This window comes from Brienomyrus brachyistius, chromosome 4, assembly GCF_023856365.1.
Source record: "Brienomyrus brachyistius isolate T26 chromosome 4, BBRACH_0.4, whole genome shotgun sequence".
Taxonomy (NCBI): Eukaryota; Metazoa; Chordata; class Actinopteri; order Osteoglossiformes; family Mormyridae; genus Brienomyrus; species Brienomyrus brachyistius.
In genome coordinates this window covers 37,440,189-37,462,481 of record NC_064536.1, presented here as the reverse complement: position 1 = coordinate 37,462,481, position 22,293 = coordinate 37,440,189, and the positions used below count along the sequence as shown (strand labels likewise).

Genomic DNA, 22,293 nt, shown 5'->3' with positions numbered 1-22,293 from the left:
CAGTAAGTGTAAGAATGCTGGAGATAATGAGACGACAGCTGTCTTAAGTGCGTAAAGACAATGAACATGTCTTTTTAAAGATCCACTAAGCACATTGTTGCCTATAAATGAATGGTACATTAAGTGAATTGTTACTTGTCCAGGAGCCACACTTGGGTCACAGAATCTGATGAGATCGGTGTTAATTGGTCACCCCTTTGACGAAGATAACCTGAACACCCCAGATATGAAATCTTTCCAGATTACAATTTTTATTTATAATGATGGCCCTTTAGTGTTTTTGATTGCCATGTCCTTGATTTTCCCTAGTTGCTTTGGGGTCACAAGATCTGACGACTGCTGTCAAATAGCGTGACCCGTGTGCCATGATTCATCTTCTGTCATGAATCCGGGCGTGTTTGGCCCCTGGGCGTGGCATTGTGCAGGCGGGGAACAGGAAGTGGACGACCCACTGGCGGCGGGCAGGCAGGAAAGGTACAAAGAATTTTGAGAAGAAGTATACTGATTTCAAATATTTAGCTAGTTTCAGCTTCATTTGACGGAATCTAAAGAGACATTTGGGTGGAGAGTTTTGCTGGACCTGGAAACACTGCAGAACCCGCTGGAATCATCGATTTCCCTATAAGCGTGAGTTAACTTTCACTCTTCTGCTGTTTGAGCTTTTTGGTTTTTAAATGTCTTCGTATAATATATTCGCATTTGTATATAAAGAGAACCGGACACAATCGCAGATGACATGTATAACAGGTTAGAGCGATAAGGCTGCTATGATTGTTGCGTAGATTAATGCCACATGTTGTGCACGCCTTGCAGCGGTTGTGTGGAATTATATTTCTGTTTGTGAGTCCAGTTTACGTGAGTGGTTGTTTTTCGGTCGGCGTGAGTGCTTGTCTGTCCTTCTTAATGAACAGCACGAGTGTTACCGAATCGTAACACACGTGTCGCATGAGCGGCCATTTCTGTCCTCGTAGCCTCGCGACAAACATCCGCGGCGCCATATTATCGAACGGAAGTAAAGCGTCGTTTTGTAAACATCCAGGTCAAATTGTACGACTAAATGACATGTGATGAAAAAGCAAAGCTCACGATTTATGTCCGCACACATCCGATACTCGGGTGTTACTTGACTGCTCACACTACAGGAGCAGTATGAACACGTCGGACTCCCGTACCCAGAACTGTAAACGTCGAAAAAGAAGCAGCAGAAGAAGGAGAAACCCGCATCAGTGGCGATGCTCACCAAAGCGAAACGTGCTGCTTTGTTCATTTGTGCAATTTTGTGCACAGAAGAATCCAAAAAGAGGTACAGGCGTGTATGGACACGAAGATGGCTAGGAAGACGTGGACAATACGACCTGTCCATTTTACAGCGAGAAGTGGAGGAAAGCAGCGATAGATACATTACATTGAATATAGCCTGATACTCACACAGAACAAATGCAAACAGTAACATACCTGCTTGTTCTTGCTTGTTTGCTTGTTCAGGCCAGTTATGTTGTGTTTATTCAAGTGCAATTTATCACATCCTTAAATCTCAATATTGTGTTCAGTCTGTAGCACATAAGATTCCACCACCAATCAGTTTCTGACAACTGCCTATAATAACATTAAACACTTATTCTGCCTTGCTGTATTAATATGTTTTATGTAATTAGATGGATTTGAAGGGTTTTCTGGACCTTCTTAGAATGTCTGTGGAGGACTTCGGTTTCCTCCTGGAGAGGGTAACTCCACATATCATAAAGAACGGTGATCAGCCCCAAGGACAGGCTTTCAGTTACAGTACAGCTTCTGGCAATAGGCAAGTGTGCACACATATCTAATCTAATTTCTGAGTACTTCAGTTCTGTGTTCGCACATGCTCAGTGAGGACAACCCACTCAGGTTGAAGTTAGTCGGCTCATGGCTCTGCTTCCACAGTGCGAAATCCCCACGACCGGCAGCCAAAATTTCAAGCAGGTTTGATTTCCTCACAATCATTCGTTGTATTACATACTTTCTATCCAATCAGGGCGATTTGTTTCTAGTCATCGTTTTAATTTAGTCTTTGCATACAGTCAGCCGTTCAGTCAGAATAGCTAGTATGTATTAACTAGTCATAAAAATGTCCAAATAAATATAAAGTAAAATACACACTATGTTGGCAAAAGTATTAGGACACCTGCTTTTATACACGGATGAACTTTGACATCCCATTCTTAATACATCGGCTTTAACCTTCTGGGGTCTCGGGGTAGGGAACACACTTTCACTGACTGGAGGAAGGTCACACATTTCATTCAATATCATAAACTTAATTCATGGCAAATACATTATTATATATTTTTTCTTATATATTTGTTTTGGCATTAAACTCATCTTGATCTTAGTGTACTTTGTAAATATGTCAGACTTATGTGAAGTTTGTAATTTGACATCAAAGTACAATATAGACATTTCAAAATGCAGTTTGGAACACTTGCAGGAACCTTATAAAAGTACATAGTAAGCAATGGTGGAAGTTTGTTTTGATCCCAGATGTCTGATCACCAAAGTCTTGGCTACATGAAGATGACTAAGTGGTATAGTTGCAACATTCAGTTGGATAAATAAATAAGAAAACCCTAATTCGTGTCACTATTTCTGGGCTCCTGCCATTGAATATGTAGGAGCTCGCATGTGTATGAATGAGCCATTCACACATGGCCACCCCCCCCCCCCACCTTTTACTTTTTTGGCGCTGATGGGGATGTATCTGGATGGCGTTTCACCATTGCGTTGTTCATGAAATACACGCTAATGCCGCTCTTTAGAATGTGAATAGCGATCTTCAGGTGAGGGCGGCGCTACATGCCCCCAATGCAGGTAAAACAAAGTAACTTGACATGGTTTACTTTTTACCTGTTTAACTTAATTAAAAAAAATTTAATACTTCCGACAATGGACGTTTTGAAGAGAAGTTAGATTACGGATTTAGTCAGTGTTTTTTTTTCATGTTTCCAGAATAAGATTTCAGTGAGTTATGAACTGAAATATACAACGAAGATTTCCAGCATCACCGACAATGCCGTTGACCCCAGAGGGTTAATATGGAGTTGGCCCACCTTTTGCAGCTACAACAGCTTCAACTCTTGGGAAGGCTGTTCACAAGGTTTAGGAGTGTGTTTATTGGAATTTCTGACCATTCTTCCAGGAGAGCATTTGTGAGGTCAAGCACTGAAGTTGGACGAGAAGGCCTGGCTCAGAGTCTATGCTCTAATTCATCCCAAAGGTGTTCTATCGGGTTGAGGTCAGGGCTCTGTGCAGGTCAGTCAAGTTCCTCCACACCAGTCTCTCTCATCCATGTCCTTATGGACCTTGCTTTGTGTACTTGTGCGCAGTCATGTTGGAACAGGAAGGTGAGGTCGGGGAGGAGGCGCTGATGCAGTGTGTTGCCAGCCAGCAGATACACGGTCCAGTCCCACCCTCCGGAAATGGCCATTCATCTGCCGCAGCCAGGTGTTACGTGGGCGTCCTATTGGCCGGGTCCAGCCGCTTTGCTAGTCGGAATACCCTCAGGGAAATGCGCTCCATGGCCACAGTGCTGTATCTGATGCTGATAATGCAGATAATGTGCCTCATTCAGGATTCCTCTAGCCACCACTCATTCAACACAAAGTCAAACCAGCGGTACCCAAGGATTCTCCGAAGAGACACAGTACCGAAGGATTCCAGCCTCCATCTCAGCTCACTGGATAGCGTCCATGTCTCACAGCTATCCAGCAAGACAGAGAGGATCAGGACTTTTACTTTTGTCCTCTTGCAAAGATATGGGGAATGCGACACACCCCTTTCCAGCGACCTCATGACCCCTCATGCTCTTCCAGTCTGTCTGCTGATTTCATAGGAAGAATCACCAGAGACATGAATGTCGCTGCCGAGGTAAGTGAATCTTTTGACAAGGTCGACATTCTCCCCGCAGACAGACACACTACTGATGGCTGTGCCCAAGAAGTCATTAAATGCTTGAATCTTGGTCTTTAACCAGGACACTCACAATCCCAGACACTCAGACTCCTCACTTAGTCTCTCAAGAACCCCGATCAGAGCCTCCATTGACTCCGCTAAGATCACAGCATCGTCGGCAAAGTCAAGATCAGTAAATCTTTCTTCACCAACGGATTTCCAACAGCTGCTGGACCCCACGGACCTGTCCAACACCCAGTCCATACAAGCATTGAACAGAGTAGGAGCAAGAACACACCCCTGGCGAACCCCAGAATCAACTGGGAAGAACACAGAGGTTCTCCCTCCACTCTGCACAGCACTCGCAGTACTAGTGTACAGGCCGGCCATGATGTCCAGCAACTTTGGGGGGATCTCGCAAAGTCTCAGCATGTCCCACAGGGGAACTCAGTCATCTGAGTCGAACGTTCTATGAAAATCGACAAAGTCTGCAAAGAACCTCTGCCGATATTTGCTCTTGTGCTTGATGAGAACCCTCAGTGTAAGGATACGGTCGATGGTAGACTTCTTAGGTGTAAAACCTGAATGCTCCAGTCGCTGATAGATGAGATTTTTCAAGTGGGAGCAATAGCAAACAGTGCCTTTGGGTGTTTTTTCTTTCTAACACTGAAACAAACATGAAGTAAAAAACATTACACACACAAACACACACACAGCCACTAAAGACTATTTTTCTATGGATTAATCTATCGATTAATCTAACCAATTAATCAGTAAAATAATAAATAATAATTAAGTGTAATGAGCCTAGGTACAAAGCTAGCCAGAAGTCACCAGCCCAGTGCGAAGTATTGCGCTGATGATTAGAAGCCTTGCTAAGCACTTTCTTGTCGATTGTCTCTTCCTGCTACCTGACCCCGCCTGTTTGCCTCGTGTCCTCTCATTACCCCTCTCTCTATCCCGTTCCAGACCTGATCCCGCACCTGATCCCTCTACCCTGCCTGCTCCGGCTCGTCTCCTTCCCGTGCCCTTGTGTATTCCTGTCCAGTGCCTCCTTGTAGGACTGACCCCCCGGCTTACGACTTCCCTGCCTGTTTTTCAACCTTGTCTCTCGCCTATTCCTTCTGGTGCCTCAGTTCGGTTTTCATTGATAAAGCGCCTCTCGGCTTGCATCCCTGGATCCGGCTTTCTCTGTTCTGGTTCTCCTGACACCAAGTTTCCTCCAGAAAATCAAACAGACCATTTAATTTAGTTTATAACGGTGTTATTGCAAGGTTTTACGTAATGGATGTAGGCTTTTCGGCACTATACAAATATTATTTTCGCTCACAATTCGATAAGCAAATTAGTAGTATGCCTATAATATTAATGAGATGCGTATTGTGATGTTCTGAAGTTAGTAATCTGCTTAAATTCTGCGTATCCTTATGCTTATTAAACTCAATTAGCAGAGCACCCCATGCTATTGTTTTGGTTAATCAAAGAAGTGATAAACACTGAAGTGGCGGTGAACCTAGACTTACCAACTACAATAACTTTTAGAAGAGGACGTATTGTGGATAAACAAGGTAAATAAATGCTGGTGTTGTAGTGCTAACACATTTTTTTTGTAAATATAGTTGTAATTGTTATATCAGTTCACAAATTATTTTCCTTTTAGTGTTCATTTTCCCTGCCTCAGATACATCTACGTGCACCGCTTTCAAGACATCTGAGCACATGGGGTCCGAGGGGCCTGGGGCGGACTTTCCCATCATTGAGGCTGAAGTTGTCAGGGTGGTTAAAGAGCTCCTTGGCGGCTGGGCCCCGGGGGTGCATGATGGATGTTGGGGGGCTGTCATGGCTGACACGTCTTCTCAACAGTGCTGGCCTGGCTGTGGAACACTGGACCAGCTTTATACCCTTGCGAGGCTACTGGAGGGGGGCTGGGAGTTTGCCTATCCAGTCTACATGTGTTTTGTGGATTCTGACTGGGTTCGCTGAGGTGCTCTGTGGGGGGTGCTTCAGGAGTACGGGGTTCGGGGCCCACTACTGTGGGTGATTTGGTCCCTGTATGAACGGCGCAGAAGGTTGGTCCGCATTGCCGGTAGTAAGTCAGACGTGTTCCCAGTGCGGGTTGGTCTCCGCCAGGGCTGCCCTTTGTCATCAGGCCTGTTTGTAATATTTATGGACAGGATTTCTAGGCACAGTCAGGTGTTGAGGGTGTCCAGTTTGGTGACCTCAGGATTGCGTCGCTGCTTTTTGTGGATGACGTGGTGTGTTCAGGGGCGGTTGGCAGCTGAGTGCAAAGCCTTCTATATATTTATGACTGATCCAAAAAAATGTACAGGTTGGGTGGGGACATGGGTGATGAAAGGACAATTGGGCGGCAAAACAGATAAAGTTTTGAGAAGCACTGTTATACATGAGGGGCTGCGATCGCAATGAAGTGACACTACTGCCAGTGAGAGGAAAATTTTGGGACATTTTAAGCATTCGCCACTTGAGTAAACACTCCCGGCAGATATTCAAATTCCATCCATCCATTTTCCAACCTGCTTATCCTACTGGGGCGTGGGAGGTACAGAGCAATGGGCACAAGGCAGGGAACAACCCAGGATGGAGGGCCAGCCCATCGCAGGGCACACTCACACACCATTCACTCAGACATGCACACCTACGGGCAATTTAGCAACTCCAATTAGCCTCAGCGTGTTTTTGGACATCTTTGGGGGGAAACCCCACGAGGACATGGGGAGAACATGCAAACTCCACACACATGTGACCCAGACGGAGACTCAAATCCGGGTCCCAGAGGTGTGAGACAACAGTGCTAACCACTGCACCACCATGCCATCCCAGATATTCAAATTGAACTGCAAATTCCTCAAACATGCTCAAAACAAGATGTACAAATAAGGAGGAACAGTACGTTTCCTAGCAGCCTAATTAAAGATCTTTGGCATACATTTTTTCATTTTAACGAGTATTTTTCATTTAACTTTTAAACTAGTATTTTACTACTTCAAAAATTATTAAAGTAAAAATAAAAATTATATCTTTTAAAATATTAAAATAAACAGAGCTCTTGTATCAGAATCTGTATCCGCATTGGCAGTTGTGTATTGGAATCGGATCAGAACTGAAAAACTGGATCGACCCATAGCTAGTGGTAAGCATAAGCTTTTATAGAATTGGATGTATCCAGTATATTTGCCTTTTTCTTTTCACTTGTTTCCTCGAAAGAAACAAGAAAAGCTTGTTCTCATTGCTGCTGGTGCTTGTCAGTGAACCTGCTCTTCCACTGTCAAAATACTGTCTCTTGAAGTTCTCCTCTTGTAATTCCACTTCCTTATCCTTATGCTGAGGGTGATTTCTTTGAAGGTGTCAGTGTAATTTTTTCATTTTAAAACTTCCGTTACATACTACCTCTCTGCATAAAAAACATTGAGGACGTTCCTCCCCATTTCATAATGTTAGTGAAACCAACTGAAATACACTACATTGGCAAAAGTATTGGGACATCCCTATAAATAATTGAATTCAGGTGTTTCAATCACTTCCATAGCTACAGGTGTATAAAATCAAGCACTTGGGCATGCAGACTGCTTCTACAAACATTTGTGAAATTATGGGTCAGCAGCTCGGTGAATTCAGTCATGGTACTGTGACAGGAGGCCACCTGTGCAATAAGTCCATTCATAAAATTTCCTCGCTACTAAATATTTTATGATCAACTGTATTATAACAAAGTGGAAGCAATTGGGAACAACGGCAACTCAGTCACAGAGTGGCAGGCCACGTAAAATCACAGAGCAGGGACATGCTGAGGAGCACAGGGTGCAGAAGTCACCAACTGTCTGCAGAGTCAATAGCTACAGACCTCCAAACTTCACCCGGCCTTCAGATTAGCTCAAGAACAGTATGTAGAGAACTTCATGGAATGGATTTCCATGGCTGAGCAACTGCATTCAAACCTTACATGAACAAGGGCAATGCAAAGCATCAGATGCAGTGTAAAGCTCGCTGCCACTGGACTCTAGAGCAGTGGAGACATGTTCTCTGGTGTGATGAATCATGCGTCTGTATATATATTGGATATAGAGAGGGGCGGCATGGTGGTGCAGTGGTTAGCACTGTCACTTCCCACCTGGGTTCGAGTCTCCGCCTGGGTCACATGTGTGTGGAGTTTGCATGTTCTCCCCATGTCGTCGTGGGGTTTCCTCCGGGTACTCCGGTTTCCCCCCACAGTCCAAAGACATGCTGAGGCTTATTGGACTTGCTAAATTGCCCATAGGTGTGCATGTGAGAGTGAATGGTATGTGAGTGTGCCCTGCGTTGGGCTGGCCTCCCATCCTGGGTTGTTCCCTGCCTCGTGCACATTGATTCCGGGATAGGCTCAGGACCCCCCCGCGACCCAGTAGGTTTGGAACATGGATGGATGGATGAAAGTGAAACTATTATAATAATAACAATAATAACAACAACAATAATAATAATGATAAATAATAATAATAATAATGAGCAGTTCATGAACTACTATTGGGCAGGGCCATCCATAAGTGGGGAGGAGGGAGAAGTTGCCCAAACACGACACGATCGATCTGCAGGCATATCTCCCACCCTCGGTTCATTATCTATTTATCGTCAGGGTTGAACCTGCACTGAATATTGGTATCTGTATTACCTCGAATCAAAGTCAGATTGAAAAGAAGAAATCAGTGGTATCTGATCAGATATGTAAAAACTGACATCCTATTGGTCGTTGATTTTTTTAACTGATCTGAAAACTACAGAGGTCAGGCTTTCTCCAAATAAAAAAATATGAAGATTCATGACAACGTGAATTTGTCCAACTTGGTAGGAAAGCTTCCATAGAATTACATTTCATTTCCTCATTTCATTGTTCATTTCCAAATAATGTCATTCGGTTTTTTCCTTGAGCAAAAAATGGACTTAGTATGAAAAGGGCTTTAGTGCTAATGTCAACAGCAGTTATAAATACAGTTCAGCCTTTAGTATGGGCGGGCTGGGAGGTGAGGAAACATGAAGGATGATAGAGTTGTTTGATGCTGTTAATGTTTTCTCTTGAATAAAAAATGAATCTATTTTCATTATGTCAGGTGTTCCATTGTGTCTTTTTTGAAAGAAGGAATGGTTTGTAGAGGGTGCATTAATTCTCCGCAGCAGCAATATGAATTGTAACAAAACTAGTTTTTTGAAAGAAAATATATATTTGAAGAACATTGTATAGTTCAACTTTTGATTCTTTGCATTTGTCTTTTTATATTGTTGACATTTAATGGTTTTTCATTATATATTTTGGATTGTTGAAAGATCTGTGGGTCATGTGTGGGTCAGTTTATGTACTGCCCTCCGCACATCCATGTGTTTAGACAGTCACCTTAGACACCTTCTCCTTACCAAAACTCTACAGACAGATTGCCTGTCCACAGGTTTATTGCAAGAGAAAAAAGGATCCAAAAGCAGAAAAACAAACTAATCTTCAAATTAAACATTCCTACTGTAACAATTAGTGTGTAACATTAACTTTCATCTACATCTGAATGACCAGCATCACCCATAAGTTCCAGTACACAATTAAACTCTACTCAGTTTTCAGAAAAATAACATGTAAATGATAGAAAATCTGATTAACATTAATATATACGGATAATGCCTGTACAATTCCGAAGATGAGAGGTGATGCCAGTGTATGAAAGAAAACAAGCCTCCATTAAACTAAACTTCCTGCAAGTCACCTGACAGGATAGAGAAAATATAGGGAAACGCCACATGCTGCCAGTTGTTTTAAGACTTGGCCTGAGTAACCGGTCAATCCCTGCCTATACTCTGCGGTGTGTTTTAGGGTGTTATCAGGTGTGCGTGGGGTGCAGGAGGAAGGGATATTACAGATGCCGTTGTTCCCGAATTTTATTGAAGCTGTTGGGAACAATAAGGAAAGGGGTAAACTTCATATGCTCTGGCCCTCTCGCTTTCTCCGCACAAAGACAATGTATAGACATGTTTTCTATCCCCTACTTATGAATAATAAAATTATACAACTGATTTATTAACCCGAGAGACCCTGCCACCAGATCCTCATCTCTTCTCACGTGTGCAGTACAACAAAAAGAGGAAATGAGGTTGAGACCCTTATAAAGGGGAAAAGACAGAGGGAGGGGCGATGCAGGACAAGAGCATCCTGGGAAAGTTTAAGGGATATTGTACACATCAGGTTAAACAGAGTCTTGTAAAATAAAAGTAAAACCTAACAGGACAGTTTGTTGGTTTTTCAGGTTCTTGACAAATGAAAGCCCTTATTAGTAGGCTAGTGTCTAGTCAAAAGTGTAAACTAAAGAGGAAAATAAAACTATTCCGTTTGTACCGGGTAGAGCGGGTAAGGAGGACAGGCGAAAACGGGGATTTATTACGGGGAAGACGGCTACGGGCAGGGCAGAACAGCGCTAACAATACCCAACATCAATGACGGACAAAAAGACAGGGCAAAACAGGGTACAGCTGGGCATGATTAGGGAAGCACACGTGGATAATCATGGGGGGTGGCACACACGAGGATCAGACGAGCCGGGCATAACAGAACCCCCACCCCCCCAAAAGGCGCGCGCTTCAGGGGAGGCGACGGACGAGACGAGACCAGGGATACAGGACCTAGAACAAGACCATTAACGGGGCACAGGGAACAAAACAAACACAATAGGCACAGAGACAGAAGCTGACATAGGACAGGGAAGACAGACAGAGGAGGAAGGTAGACACTGAGGGAAGAGGTGTTGAAAGGGCCGGGAGTGAACATGGGAGGAACAAAGGGATGAGGAGCAGAGAGATAAGGAGACAGAGGACAGGGGCGAGGAGTAAACATAGGGACATGCAGAACAAGCGCTTGCGGGACGGGCGTTGCCCCCTTAGGAGTCCGGGGAACACGCGGGATAGCGTGCCAAACTGCGCTGGCCCTTTTATTAGGCAGCCGCGCTACCTGGAAGTGGTACTTCTCCAGAGCCGGCGGCAGCTCCGCGGCAGCTGGGCGCGTCCTCAGGAGGGAGGAGGGAAGCTGCCCACGAAGGCAACTTATCGGTGGTGGTGACGTCAGGCTCGACCGGGGAGTCTTCCTGCTCACCAGCTGGTAAGGAAGCGGGGACGAGTGCGCAAGCCCCCAGGACGATATCCTGCTTTCTCCTCTTCTTCCGCCGGCTCACGGTGGTTGCGGGAGGCTGTGCGAAGTTCGACGGGACGGACGGCTGGGGAACAGCCTCCGCGACGCGCGGAGCGACCAGCCCCAACCTCCGCTCAGTCAGGCGCTGAACCAGCCGCTGGAGGTTGGCGTGCATCTCACCCAGTCGATGCGTGCCCTCAGGTGGGGACATCGCTACTCTGGCTTGTGTTGGAGTCGCCGCTCGTCCAGGGTCCGGATGAGAAGAGATGACCATGGAGACTTGAACTTGTTAGCATACAGCTGTTTATTCACCTGTTATTGTTGCGAATCGATTCGGGAACGGACAGTACATACAGCGTTCACAGTTGATGGGCAGTTTACCCAAGTCTGTCTGTATTGCCCGCTCGAAGCGGCTGTGTCTGTAGCAGCTTTTTGTACCTTACCTAGGACTGCCTTCCTCTTTCGTTCCTGCATCTTAAACTAGTACTTTTCCACTGGTACAGCTGCTATTTTTGCAACATGTTTCTAAGTAACGCAAAACAAGCTTCTTTACGGTAACGCGGAGAGCTTTGTGATTAATGCTGTGTTTACTTTTCTTGGTAGGCTATGTCGGCTCGTCGTCTTGTTAATAACCGCTAATTAGTATAATGCTTGCTTAAGCGGCTTCTCTTATGCAGCGTTACTTTTGTTTTACTTGAAATGCTTCTACTTAAAATGTCAACTTTATATTAATATAATGTTTGCTGAAGCAGTTCGCTATTTGCTGCACTTTGTCATGCCCTATATTCCACACTGGCTAAATCCAGCGCTACCGGGTCCTCCTGGACGTCTGGCTGATTTAGCCAGTAATACACCTCTTGCAGCAGACCGAGACGCCGAGTTCGCGGGTAGAGCGGGCAGGAAGCAGGCAAGGATCAGGCAGGCAGGCGAAAGTTGGGGAAGGCGGCTACGGGCAGGGCAGAACAACGGCGCTAACAATACCTAACATCAATGACGGACAAAAAGCGGGGCAAGACGTGGACTGAAATAGACAAGACGGGGCAAAACAACAGGGTAAAGCTGGGCATGATTAGGGAAGCACACGTGGATAATCGGGGGGGTGGGTGGCACTCACGAGGATCGGACGAGCCGGGCATGACAGTAGCATTAATTCTCTTTTTTCAGTTACTTTGGCAATATTGTATTCATTTTTAAATAGTAATTAAAAATGTTTCTATTTAAATTATATTTCCACAGCTAGTTCTGGCACTTTCTGTAGTTGTCATGAAAAATAATAACCCTGTACCATGCATGGATCACTAACAGCATTGCAAGGAACTGTGGTTTTGATATTATTACTTATCTGAAATGTGTATCTCAGCAACTCAAAAACCAAATACCAAAATGTCTGGAAATTTTCATGACATTATGATCTAGTTTAAGTAAAGAACTGAACAATTTTGAAATATGGGTTACGTTGTCATAGAATTTTTAATATTTTAATCAGTCATTACATAGTAATTATTCATATTATTTATTCAATCTATATAGCTGGACAATATAAGGACCACTTCTGTACAGTTTACATTAAGGTAAATATAGGCAGTCAAAATCATAGCCCCCCCCCCCCCCAAAAAAAAAAAAAAAAAAAGTTTGTTTGCTTAAATCTCCCTCAATATTGACCCCCAGATATGCACAGTTTCAGTTTCACTAAATCTGCTGCCAAGTTTCGTTCAAATCTGTGCCGATGAGCGTGATGACTTGACATGGAATGACCCCTGTTTCTTTCTGATTTATTTTAAATATAGGAACACATTCACATTCATCGGGGTTAACTTGTATGATGGACAATGCAGATGGTCATGCTGTTATATTAACGTTGTTTTGATGTTATAGCGTCTGACCCTGAGGATGCAGACTGCACCTGTGAATCCTGATCTCTTTCATCTCGATCTTCTCTAACTGCAGGATGATGTTCAGGCTTCTGCTGATCCTCTGCCTTGGTCACTGTCTCCCTGCTGACTTAGGGGTGGAATATGGTGAGTAACTGACCCTGCGTGTAATTAGCTGTGTGTGTCAGAGCTTCTCTGCTTTGTTAATTATGTGGGGGGGGGTCACTCACTGTCTCTCTCTGTTGTGCTGTAAGGACTGTAACTTAACCAGCTGCTTGTTTACTCTACCTGCTGTATGATGTTATTTAAGCTGAAGTTAAGCTGTGGTATGTGATTAGTGCAGAGTGACATGGTACAGTGAATGGACCAATCAGTGCGGTGAACTGGCACTATGTGTAAAGTAATTATAATAATCCTTTTTATTTCTTTATTCTCTATATTAATCAGGGATCGACAGTCATGTCGGAGACACTGTCACGCTGCCCTGTGATGGACCAGCAGCTACAGACACCAAGGAGGTTCATGTTATGTGGATGTTTGAAGGCAAACCTGTCTGCTGGTTTGAAGATGCGCACTGGTGTGAAACTGGTCATTATGTGAATCGAACTCGGCTTGGATCCGTCCGACAGAACAACTTCTCTTTGGTCATTAATCATGTGAAAGAAGAGGATGACGGGGTGTATGAGTGTCGAATCACTGGGGGAAAAAATATGATGAGTCGCCTTTTTGTTGATGGTAAGTGACCCTTCTGCCGGTTCCCCTTCCCCCTTCAACCCCCTGAGACCCGTCTCTGTGGGGCAGAGCCTCCTACAGCTCAGTCAGCCCCCCGACCCGCATGAACAGAACCGTGACCCAGAAGCTGAGAGCAGTAGGGATCTCTCTGCAGGCCGCCTTTATCCCCCGGCCCCCAGCTCTCTGCGGGCCGCCTTTATCCCCCGGCCCCCGGCTGTCTGCTGCTACCCTGCATTTCACACTCACTGCTGTAGCTCTGAGTTACAGGCTCAGTCTGACTCTTTTGCTTCTATCCCTCTCTGTCTGCAGGAGACCGGAAGCGACGGGATGCAGAGATGGCTACCAAAGGTCTGTGCAGGTTTATTTAATGTAAACAAGACTGTTACCACCCCCGCCCCCGGACCCGTGGCCTCTGACCCCCCCAGCTTGGGCTTCCCTCCGTGTCTTAGCTGTGTCCGTGACAATGCATGTTTAATAAGTGATATGAATATGATGGGATGTTACAGGCTCCCTAACGTACGTGTGTGAGGTCAGCATGCAAACGCATAGCCAGTGTTCAGAGATCATGGCTGTATGACAGGGTTTGGTACCAAGAGGAATAAACAGGCACCAGAATTCACACAGGATCTGCTGATTTTATTTATTTTTTCCCTCCTAGATCCAGTATGTAGGCCATACAGAGAGATGGAAGATCCCCCAGGTCAGTTTGTGAACATGCTTCTGCTCCAGTGTGATTCCTGCATTATTTTAATTTGATTTATTTTACATTCTACTGCTTAATTGATACTTTATTGATCCCCTGTAGGGAAATTATCTTTACGCCTCCCTCAACTTGCCCTTTGCGGAGTAAGTTGACCGCAAAGGGCAGCCACCCGTAGCGGCGCCCAGAGAGCTGGGGGTTAAGGGTCTCAAGGACCCGCTCAAGGACCCGCAGACGTGCTGAGGCTGGGTTCGAACCTGCGACCTTCTGTCTTAAAATGGATAAGAGAGGGATATAGGGCTCTCGAAGGAACAAACAGGCACGCTTCGGTTCACTCAAAAAAAACACTTTAATACAAGTGATACAAGACAACCTCGCATTAAAATCAATGTCAATTAAAAACAATGCAAGATAACCTTATACCACCAGATATATAGAATAGTATAAATCATACGAATATATATATATATATATATATATATATATATATATATATATATATATATATATATATATATATATATATCTCCATCCATTTTCCAAACCGCTTATCCTATTGGGTCGCGGGGGGTCCGGAGCCTATCCCGGAAGCAATGGGCACGAGGCAGGGAACAACCCAGGATGGGGGGCCAGCCCATCGCAGGGCACACTCACACACACATGCACTCCTATGGGCAATTTTAGCAACTCCAATTAGCCTCAGCATGTTTTTGGACTGTGGGGGGAAACCGGAGTACCCGGAGGAAACCCCACGATGACATGGGGAGAACATGCAAACTCCGCAGACATGTGACCCAGGCAGAGAATATATATATATATATATATATATATATATATATATATATATATATATATATATATATATATATAAGCAAAAATAAAAATATAGGTAAGGCGAACTATTATCACAAGCGGTGATAATTAATCCCCTTAATCAATCGACTGCAAAAGCAGCTGCTAAACTATTTACACTCGGACGTGCCCTCATCACCCACCTTCACACACGGACTGGGGAGCCCTTTTCAGTCCTGGCAGGAGACCAACACGTGAGTCCCGAGAAATGCTGGGCGATGCGCGCTCTATCCCACGGCTGAGCTCCGGTCAGTACTGAGTTTTCCCCGTCCTTTATACTAAATTGGGTGCTACCTGTGGGCAGGGGGTGAGCTGGCCAGACTCACCCCTTCCCTCCAGGGCAAGGTGTTATCCAATTCCCCCTTTTGTCCGAGTGATGCTGCTTGAGATAATGAAACACAATAGGCGTCCTGGTGCCGGGTGTCTGCGCAACGCCTCCCTGTCCCCCCTACAGACAACATAGGGTGCTAGATAACGACCCCCCTCTGTCTCCCGAAACCAAGATAAGCATTCTGTATGCCGATCTAATGGCTCATATACGCATCCTGGTTTCTTTTATGAGCCCAAGTTTTTTATGACAGGACAGGGTTTACGGGGGATCGGCAAAGAATAACATGTTCAATGATATTCCGGGTGAATCATGGATGATTGATCTTCAGGACGATCAGTCTCCACACGATCAGAATTAATCCACAATTACGATCTCCCAGAATATTACAGTAAAAGGATTAATTCCGTATACGTGGGTGATGTAATCATCTGTGAATTCATCCTAATACACCTTCTGATTACAAGGACACAGGCTTGTTAGTCATAATTGTTATGGCAGTAAATGGTCACTACAGTTTGGACAAAATCAGCTGATTTGCTTGTTTTTACCAGGGTCAGAAAACAAAGACAAACGGGATTCTGATGAAAACCTTTCAGGTGAGTTTATCCCCTGTGTGATAAACATGCTTCTGCCCCAGTGTCTTATCTCTGTATGAATAGTTATTGACTGAACCTAGTTCTTGCCAGGAGATAGTCACTAATGTGACAAACTTTCACACACCAGTCTACCTGTAATGGTGGATTCTTAATACAATGCCCAGCCAAAAAAGCCACCATTTGCATTTAAATCAACAAATACTTAAAAGTCAATGACTGGATCAATATTGCAGCTCAACACCGTTATGCAGCAATACAGTGAAGTCAGCTGAGTCCCTGAATCTGCTGAATAACCAGGTTACCCCATCAATGATTTTGTTCTTCCCTAATGCTATGGGCATATCCCAGGATGAGAATGCCACGATTCATCGGACTCGAGTTGTGAAAGAGTGGTTCAGGGAGCTTGAGGAATCATTTTCACACATGATTTGACCACCACAGAGTCTTCACCTTAATCCCATTGAAGGTCTTTGGGATGTGCTGAAGACGACGTTACGGAGTGGTTCAACTCACTGGTCAATACGAGATTAAAATTAATATGGATGAAAATAAAGGTTGAGATGTTGTATAAGCTTGTGGCAAAAATGCCATGGCGAATGCGTGCTATAATCAAAGCTAAAGGCAGTCCAACTAAAAACGGTGACTTTTATTTACATGCTAGAGCTTAGTAATGGTAATTATTACCAAGTCATCACCATAATTTGTACAAAATTACAAAATAAACAGATTGTTTTAGCCAGGATTTAATGGTCCCATTAGTCAAACCAGTGACAATGCTGGTTCTAACCCATCAGCAGCGGGTGCAGCTGTCAGAGGGTCACACTGGTGATGCAGCGCCCCCCACTGCCCACAGCTCACAGCAGATACACACTCCTCACAGCCTGGCTGTCCTGCACTATTAGCATTTAGCATATTATGAGTAATACTGTGTCAGACTGGCTGTTCAGCGCCCATCAGGCAGGGTGCTTAAGGGTGTATATCTGAACCCCAGGGGGCCTGCTGTTGTACCCCTGAGGAGGGTCCCTAACAGCTGCAGAATGGGGTCAGACGGAAAGCTGCTCTGGGTCGGGCTGTTGGCTCGGTGATGCGGCTCTACTGGCTGTTTCAGTGATATTTTACACTGACTGAGGATGGAATGTCTGTGTGAAAATGTATCTGGACACTGACTGATCTCTCTGCAGGGGCGTCTTTAGGAGGAAACTCAGTGGTGATTGGGGTGATCGTGGGAATGGTTGTGCTGCTAGGGGCTGTGGCTGTGGCTGCAGTGTTCACCAAAAGATTGTGGAACAGGCAAAGAAATAAGCCGTCTAAACGGAGACCATCTGAAGCTAACCTGATTTAATAATAATAATTATTATTGTGTAATTAATATTCATATAATTATTACGATTAATATTATATAATATTAATATATCCTTATTAATGTCATCATTATTTCTTAAATAAAGAATTTTTTATTTGTATTTTATTAATAATGATTATTAAATCCCCATGGATTAGAGTAAGTTGTCTGCGAAGGGCAGCCACTCAGCTGGGGGTTAAGGACCTTGCTGAAGGACTCGCAGATGTGCTGAGGCTGGGTTTGATTCGGCAACCTTGTGATTATAAGCACACTGGCTTAACCCACTGAGCCACACGCTGCCCCGCAATGGTGCCTCTATGTAATGGTGACTCTCTCCATGTTGAGGGCTGCAGTTTTGATGAGAAGATGGGGGAACCAGCAGTGTAATTAAAAACAGGTCGAATAATACAGTGAAATGCAAAAGTTTGGGCACCCTGGCTTAAGATGTTGTTAGGTTGAAGAAACTGTTATTAATCATTTGTTATCATTCCTGTATAATCAGCAATGAGTGTAAATATGTATATACATTATTTTGTTTTCCTCTAGCCTCATACTTTACATTATATTAATAATAGCATTCCCACCTTAGCAAAACCAGAACTTTCTCTTCTTGCTCTCACCTCCCTATTTTGCGAGACCCCTGCGCCTCCCACTGACTATAAATAAAGGAGCCAAGGGGAACCACCCTTTGTAACATATTCCTTTGTAGCTCATCCTGCAGAGAGTGTGGGTACCCTTGCGCAAGTAGAACTTAAAAGTGTGTTGTCTCGTAATTCATAGTGTGTGCAGAGTTGGAGTGTAAAGCTTTGGCGCTTTCTCCAACAGATGTCTGTTACTGTGAATAGCTTAGTGAGCAGAAGATGAACTGATCACCAAAAAGCATAAAGTTAAAGATGACACATTTCTTTAATATTTTAAGCAATATTGCATTTTTATTTCCATCATTCACAGGTACAAAATACCAACAAATGATTAGGGCCTGAACCAAGAGTTTGGGCAGCTGACATGTTCAGTACTTAGTGACACCCCCCTTTGGCAAAGTGCTTTTTGCATCCAACTAAGAGTCTTTTAGTTCTTATTTAGGGGATTTTTGCCAATTCATCCTTGCAAAAAGTTTTTAATTCTTCAAAATTATTGGCTGTCTTATGTCACTGCTCTTTTGAGATCTATCCACAAATGTCAAATGATGTTTAGGTCGGAGGACTGTAAGGGCCATACCAAATCCTTCAAGCTTGTGCCTCTTGATGTATTCCATTATAAATTTTGGGGTGTGTTTAGGATCATTATCTTGTTGTAGGACCCCTCCTCTTCTTAACTTCAACTTTTTTACAGTCGGTGTGATGTTTGCTTCCAGAATTTGCTGGTATTTATTTGAATTCCTTCTTCCCTCAATGACATGTTCTTGAGGTGCCCAAACTGTGGCATGGTGCTCCTTTCCTTTCTTTACAGTCATAAAAAACAATAACAATGCACTAATCTTGCATATAATGCTGAAAAGAATTGTGTCATCTTTAACTTTATGCCTTTTGGGGATCAGTGCATCTTCTGCTCACTTAACTATTCACAGTAAAATGACCAGTTTATAAAATGAGATGATATACTTCAATCTGCTTTGTAGCTTTGGTTCTCATATTACCTGTATAATGCATGAATATAATGCTAAACCTAATAGGATTGGGACTATTGATAAGGCAGCTAATTAACAGCTGGTTTAACCTAACAGACACGCCCGCATCATGAGCACCGGTTGTGTAAATGCATACCGGGCTTCTGAATTGTGGCAGTATTTTCGTATGTCTGGGGACCAGAGAAAAAAGCCATTTTCAAGCAGCTTCGAAAGAGTTTTCCCTTTTTTGGCAAACTGTCATCGGCACCTTCCGATCTCTCAAGCGAAGCCGAACCCACAGGGTCAGTGACACAACAGCATGTAGCGCCCAGGGAGAAGGTCAGTTTAATTAGTGCCAAAAGTCGCGCGCATGAAAACCAGGATTGGAATCGTGTGTGTCTTAATTAAAGCAGAGCTTGAAATTCAATGTGGGATAGCCGGTATCTCCTGCAATATTATTTATTCACAGTCTGCTATCATAATGTGGGAATTTCCCGCTTCGTCTGACCGTATATAAAAGAATGGGCCAATGTACGGTAAATTGCATTGTGAATAACATTTCTTCATACAACATCACAAAACCAATTTAATAAATTCAAATCCTGGGAAGAGCGCTCCTCAGATATTAGTTCTCGGGTTAGTGTTAGGGGACTATAGGCGAAACCACCTTCAGTGCTATCTATTAATGTTTATTAAATTAGCATTAGAATGTATAGGTTTTGAATATCTTTTGTCCTTGTAGCTGCTAAATACACTCATTATTAAAGCTATAAAGTTGTCTGCTTGCTACATTGGAATCTCCACTGAGTAAGTGTTTTTGATGGATTTTATTTAACAGACTTTGGTCCTTAGAGCTAATGTCATACTTCTTCACTTATATTGTTTGTGAAAAGGTTTACCACGATCAAACAGAGCAGCCAATACCTCATCATACATGAACAAGCACCTCACAAAACAAAAACATTTCATTTTCATAATTGAAACTTTTAAATGGTAGGCCTAGTGTGTGGATCAGAGACAAGATCTTGACACCTCATTAACTATAATTTGTTCTGTGAACAGCTCAGATACCACCTTCTCGAAAGTCTTCTGCATAAAATAGAAATGGGATTCAGCGCGACTCCACTAAATTTGGATTACCTAGAGTTCCTTTGTCGTCAGGAGCTGTATCTTCTGCAGGCCCTGTCTAATCACATTGAAGTACCTCCTGCTATCACCCTGGCTTTGCAAAAGCTTTTTGACCTTGTGAGGGCACATCTGGAACTTCCAGCCCCATGTGTCACACAAGAAGTCACTGCCACCAATGGACGACCCAAGATTTTGATTGAAGAACAACGTTTGAAAGAAATGCTCCATACTCAACTTCCTGTGCCTTTTATAGCCACACTGATGGGTGTTTCAAGAAGAACAATATTAAGAAGAATGAAAGAGTATGAGCTCTGTGTTAGGGACACATATAATTCCATCAGTGATGAGGAACTTGACAATTTGGTTTCTTCTGTCAAGAATGATCTACCAAATGCAGGCTACAGGATGGTCAGAGGGAGGCTGCAGTCAATGGGCTACAGGTTTCGGTGGAAAAGAGTTGCAGCCTCCATGCAAAGGGTTGATTCCATGGGCATCATCTCAAGGTTGTCAAGTCTTGGCTTTGTTGTACGCAGAGTGTACTCTGTACCAGGGCCCTTGTCTCTGGTACACGTGGACACAAACCACAAGTTGATCCGGTTTGTATTAACATCAAATTTATTTGAAGTTTGTTCATCTACAGCCCTGGGTGTGAGGTGGTGGTGGGGCTTTGGAAAAGATTTCCTGCCGATGAACACTGGCAACTTGTATCTATGTGTTATGGAGGTCATAGGACTCAGAGACATGTAGATAGTTTACCAGTGTTTTTCAGCAGGAAATAGTTATTACTACAAATTGTCACCCCCCCCCCCCCAGATCACACAGAAACTGGATCTGGCTATAGTGGGAAAATCGTTTTGTTTTTTTTTATTTGGGAGAACTTCAAAGCCCTTAAATTGCTTTCAGCAAAGTAAACAAAACTTGGAAAAATATATATGTTCATTCACCAACAGTTTCTAATCTGGGGTCTAAAGTGGTCAGGCTTGCTAGTGTATTTGGTTATTTGTCTATCCTAGCCTGTTGCAGTGTATATTTCCTGTATATTTTGCATGTAAAAATGTTGTTTGTTACGTCAGTGCGTAATATTATCATGTAGTCTTCATGAACGGTTTTAACCCAACTTAATGGCTTTCTTCATCTTGGCCAGGGACTGCATTTGAAAAGTAGCCACTTGACTAAAATTGGCACATTTTCAGAAATGCCAGAAAGAATACTGATAATGAACACCCCTCTAACTGACTTTCAGTTGGTTTAGAAAAAAAACTTTTAAGAGAAAAGAAAGCCTTCCTTTGGTTTTGCATTTTTCTCTTTTTTGTTAGCTGTGCACAACATATCAGAAGGATTACTTAACACGCACAATGATGATTGCGTATGTTCACAGTAAATTTTTGAAGTGAAAGTTTTTATTTAAAAAAATATACAAGAAAAAATCTATCAAGACAAAAGACAAGAAACCTTTGGAAAGTTCTCAAAGGGGATTCCTCTCTAACCCCTTTAAATGCATCTAGACATTTGCTGTGATTTCATTTAAAATATAAATAATATTTTATACTTCATTGCTTCACAGATACAACATTGTGATATTTGGAGGAGTGGATAGTTTTTCAAGAAAGGTACCTGACTTAGTAATATCTTAGTAATTTCACATGCTGTGCACTGGCTATATAAACGTTGTGTACTCTGTAAAAACATTTAGAAGCTTTGATAATCATCAATTTCAGTCCACTAATGAGTTTGTAGTGCTTTTTATCTTTCTGTACTTTAACTGGACATTTTCATTTTGTTATGCCCCAAGCTAACAGGAAAGCAACAGTAGAGGGCTAATTATGTCAAAGGACTGAAAAGGAGGGCAAATTTAGCAATAGCCTACAAATAATCAACCAGCTACCCTCTTTCTTTGACCACTGTTCTCTTGTTACACACATATACCTTTGATGCCTTTTAATTGCTTTAAACTTTACTTTTGTAGATATTGTACTTGAATGTGGCCACAAACAACTGTGCATCAACTGCATTTCAGTTCTTCCTGGATGCAACGCAGCGACATGGCTTACCCTCAAG

The 22,293-nt window shown here is 43.3% G+C and overlaps 1 protein-coding gene across 1 annotated transcript; it reads left to right on the top strand.

The window, feature by feature from the left end:
• The first annotated feature begins 11,061 nt into the window (after positions 1 to 11,061).
• LOC125739989 (uncharacterized) lies at positions 11,062 to 20,143 on the top strand. The gene is made up of 7 exons (XM_049010609.1): positions 11,062 to 11,278; positions 13,025 to 13,095; positions 13,396 to 13,683; positions 13,990 to 14,028; positions 14,339 to 14,380; positions 16,115 to 16,159; positions 17,341 to 20,143. Exons 1-7 carry the CDS (start codon positions 11,265 to 11,267, stop codon positions 17,499 to 17,501), a joined length of 660 nt encoding a protein of 219 aa, XP_048866566.1. The 5' UTR covers positions 11,062 to 11,264; the 3' UTR covers positions 17,502 to 20,143.
• The last annotated feature ends 2,150 nt before the right edge of the window (positions 20,144 to 22,293 follow it).

Bases quoted from the DNA above. Each gene is read 5' to 3' on its own strand.
- LOC125739989 (XM_049010609.1), top strand. The intron at 14,029-14,338 runs GTCTGTGCAGGT...TTTCCCTCCTAG, and splicing joins TGCAGAGATGGCTACCAAAG to ATCCAGTATGTAGGCCATAC. The intron at 14,381-16,114 runs GTCAGTTTGTGA...TGTTTTTACCAG, and splicing joins AGAGATGGAAGATCCCCCAG to GGTCAGAAAACAAAGACAAA.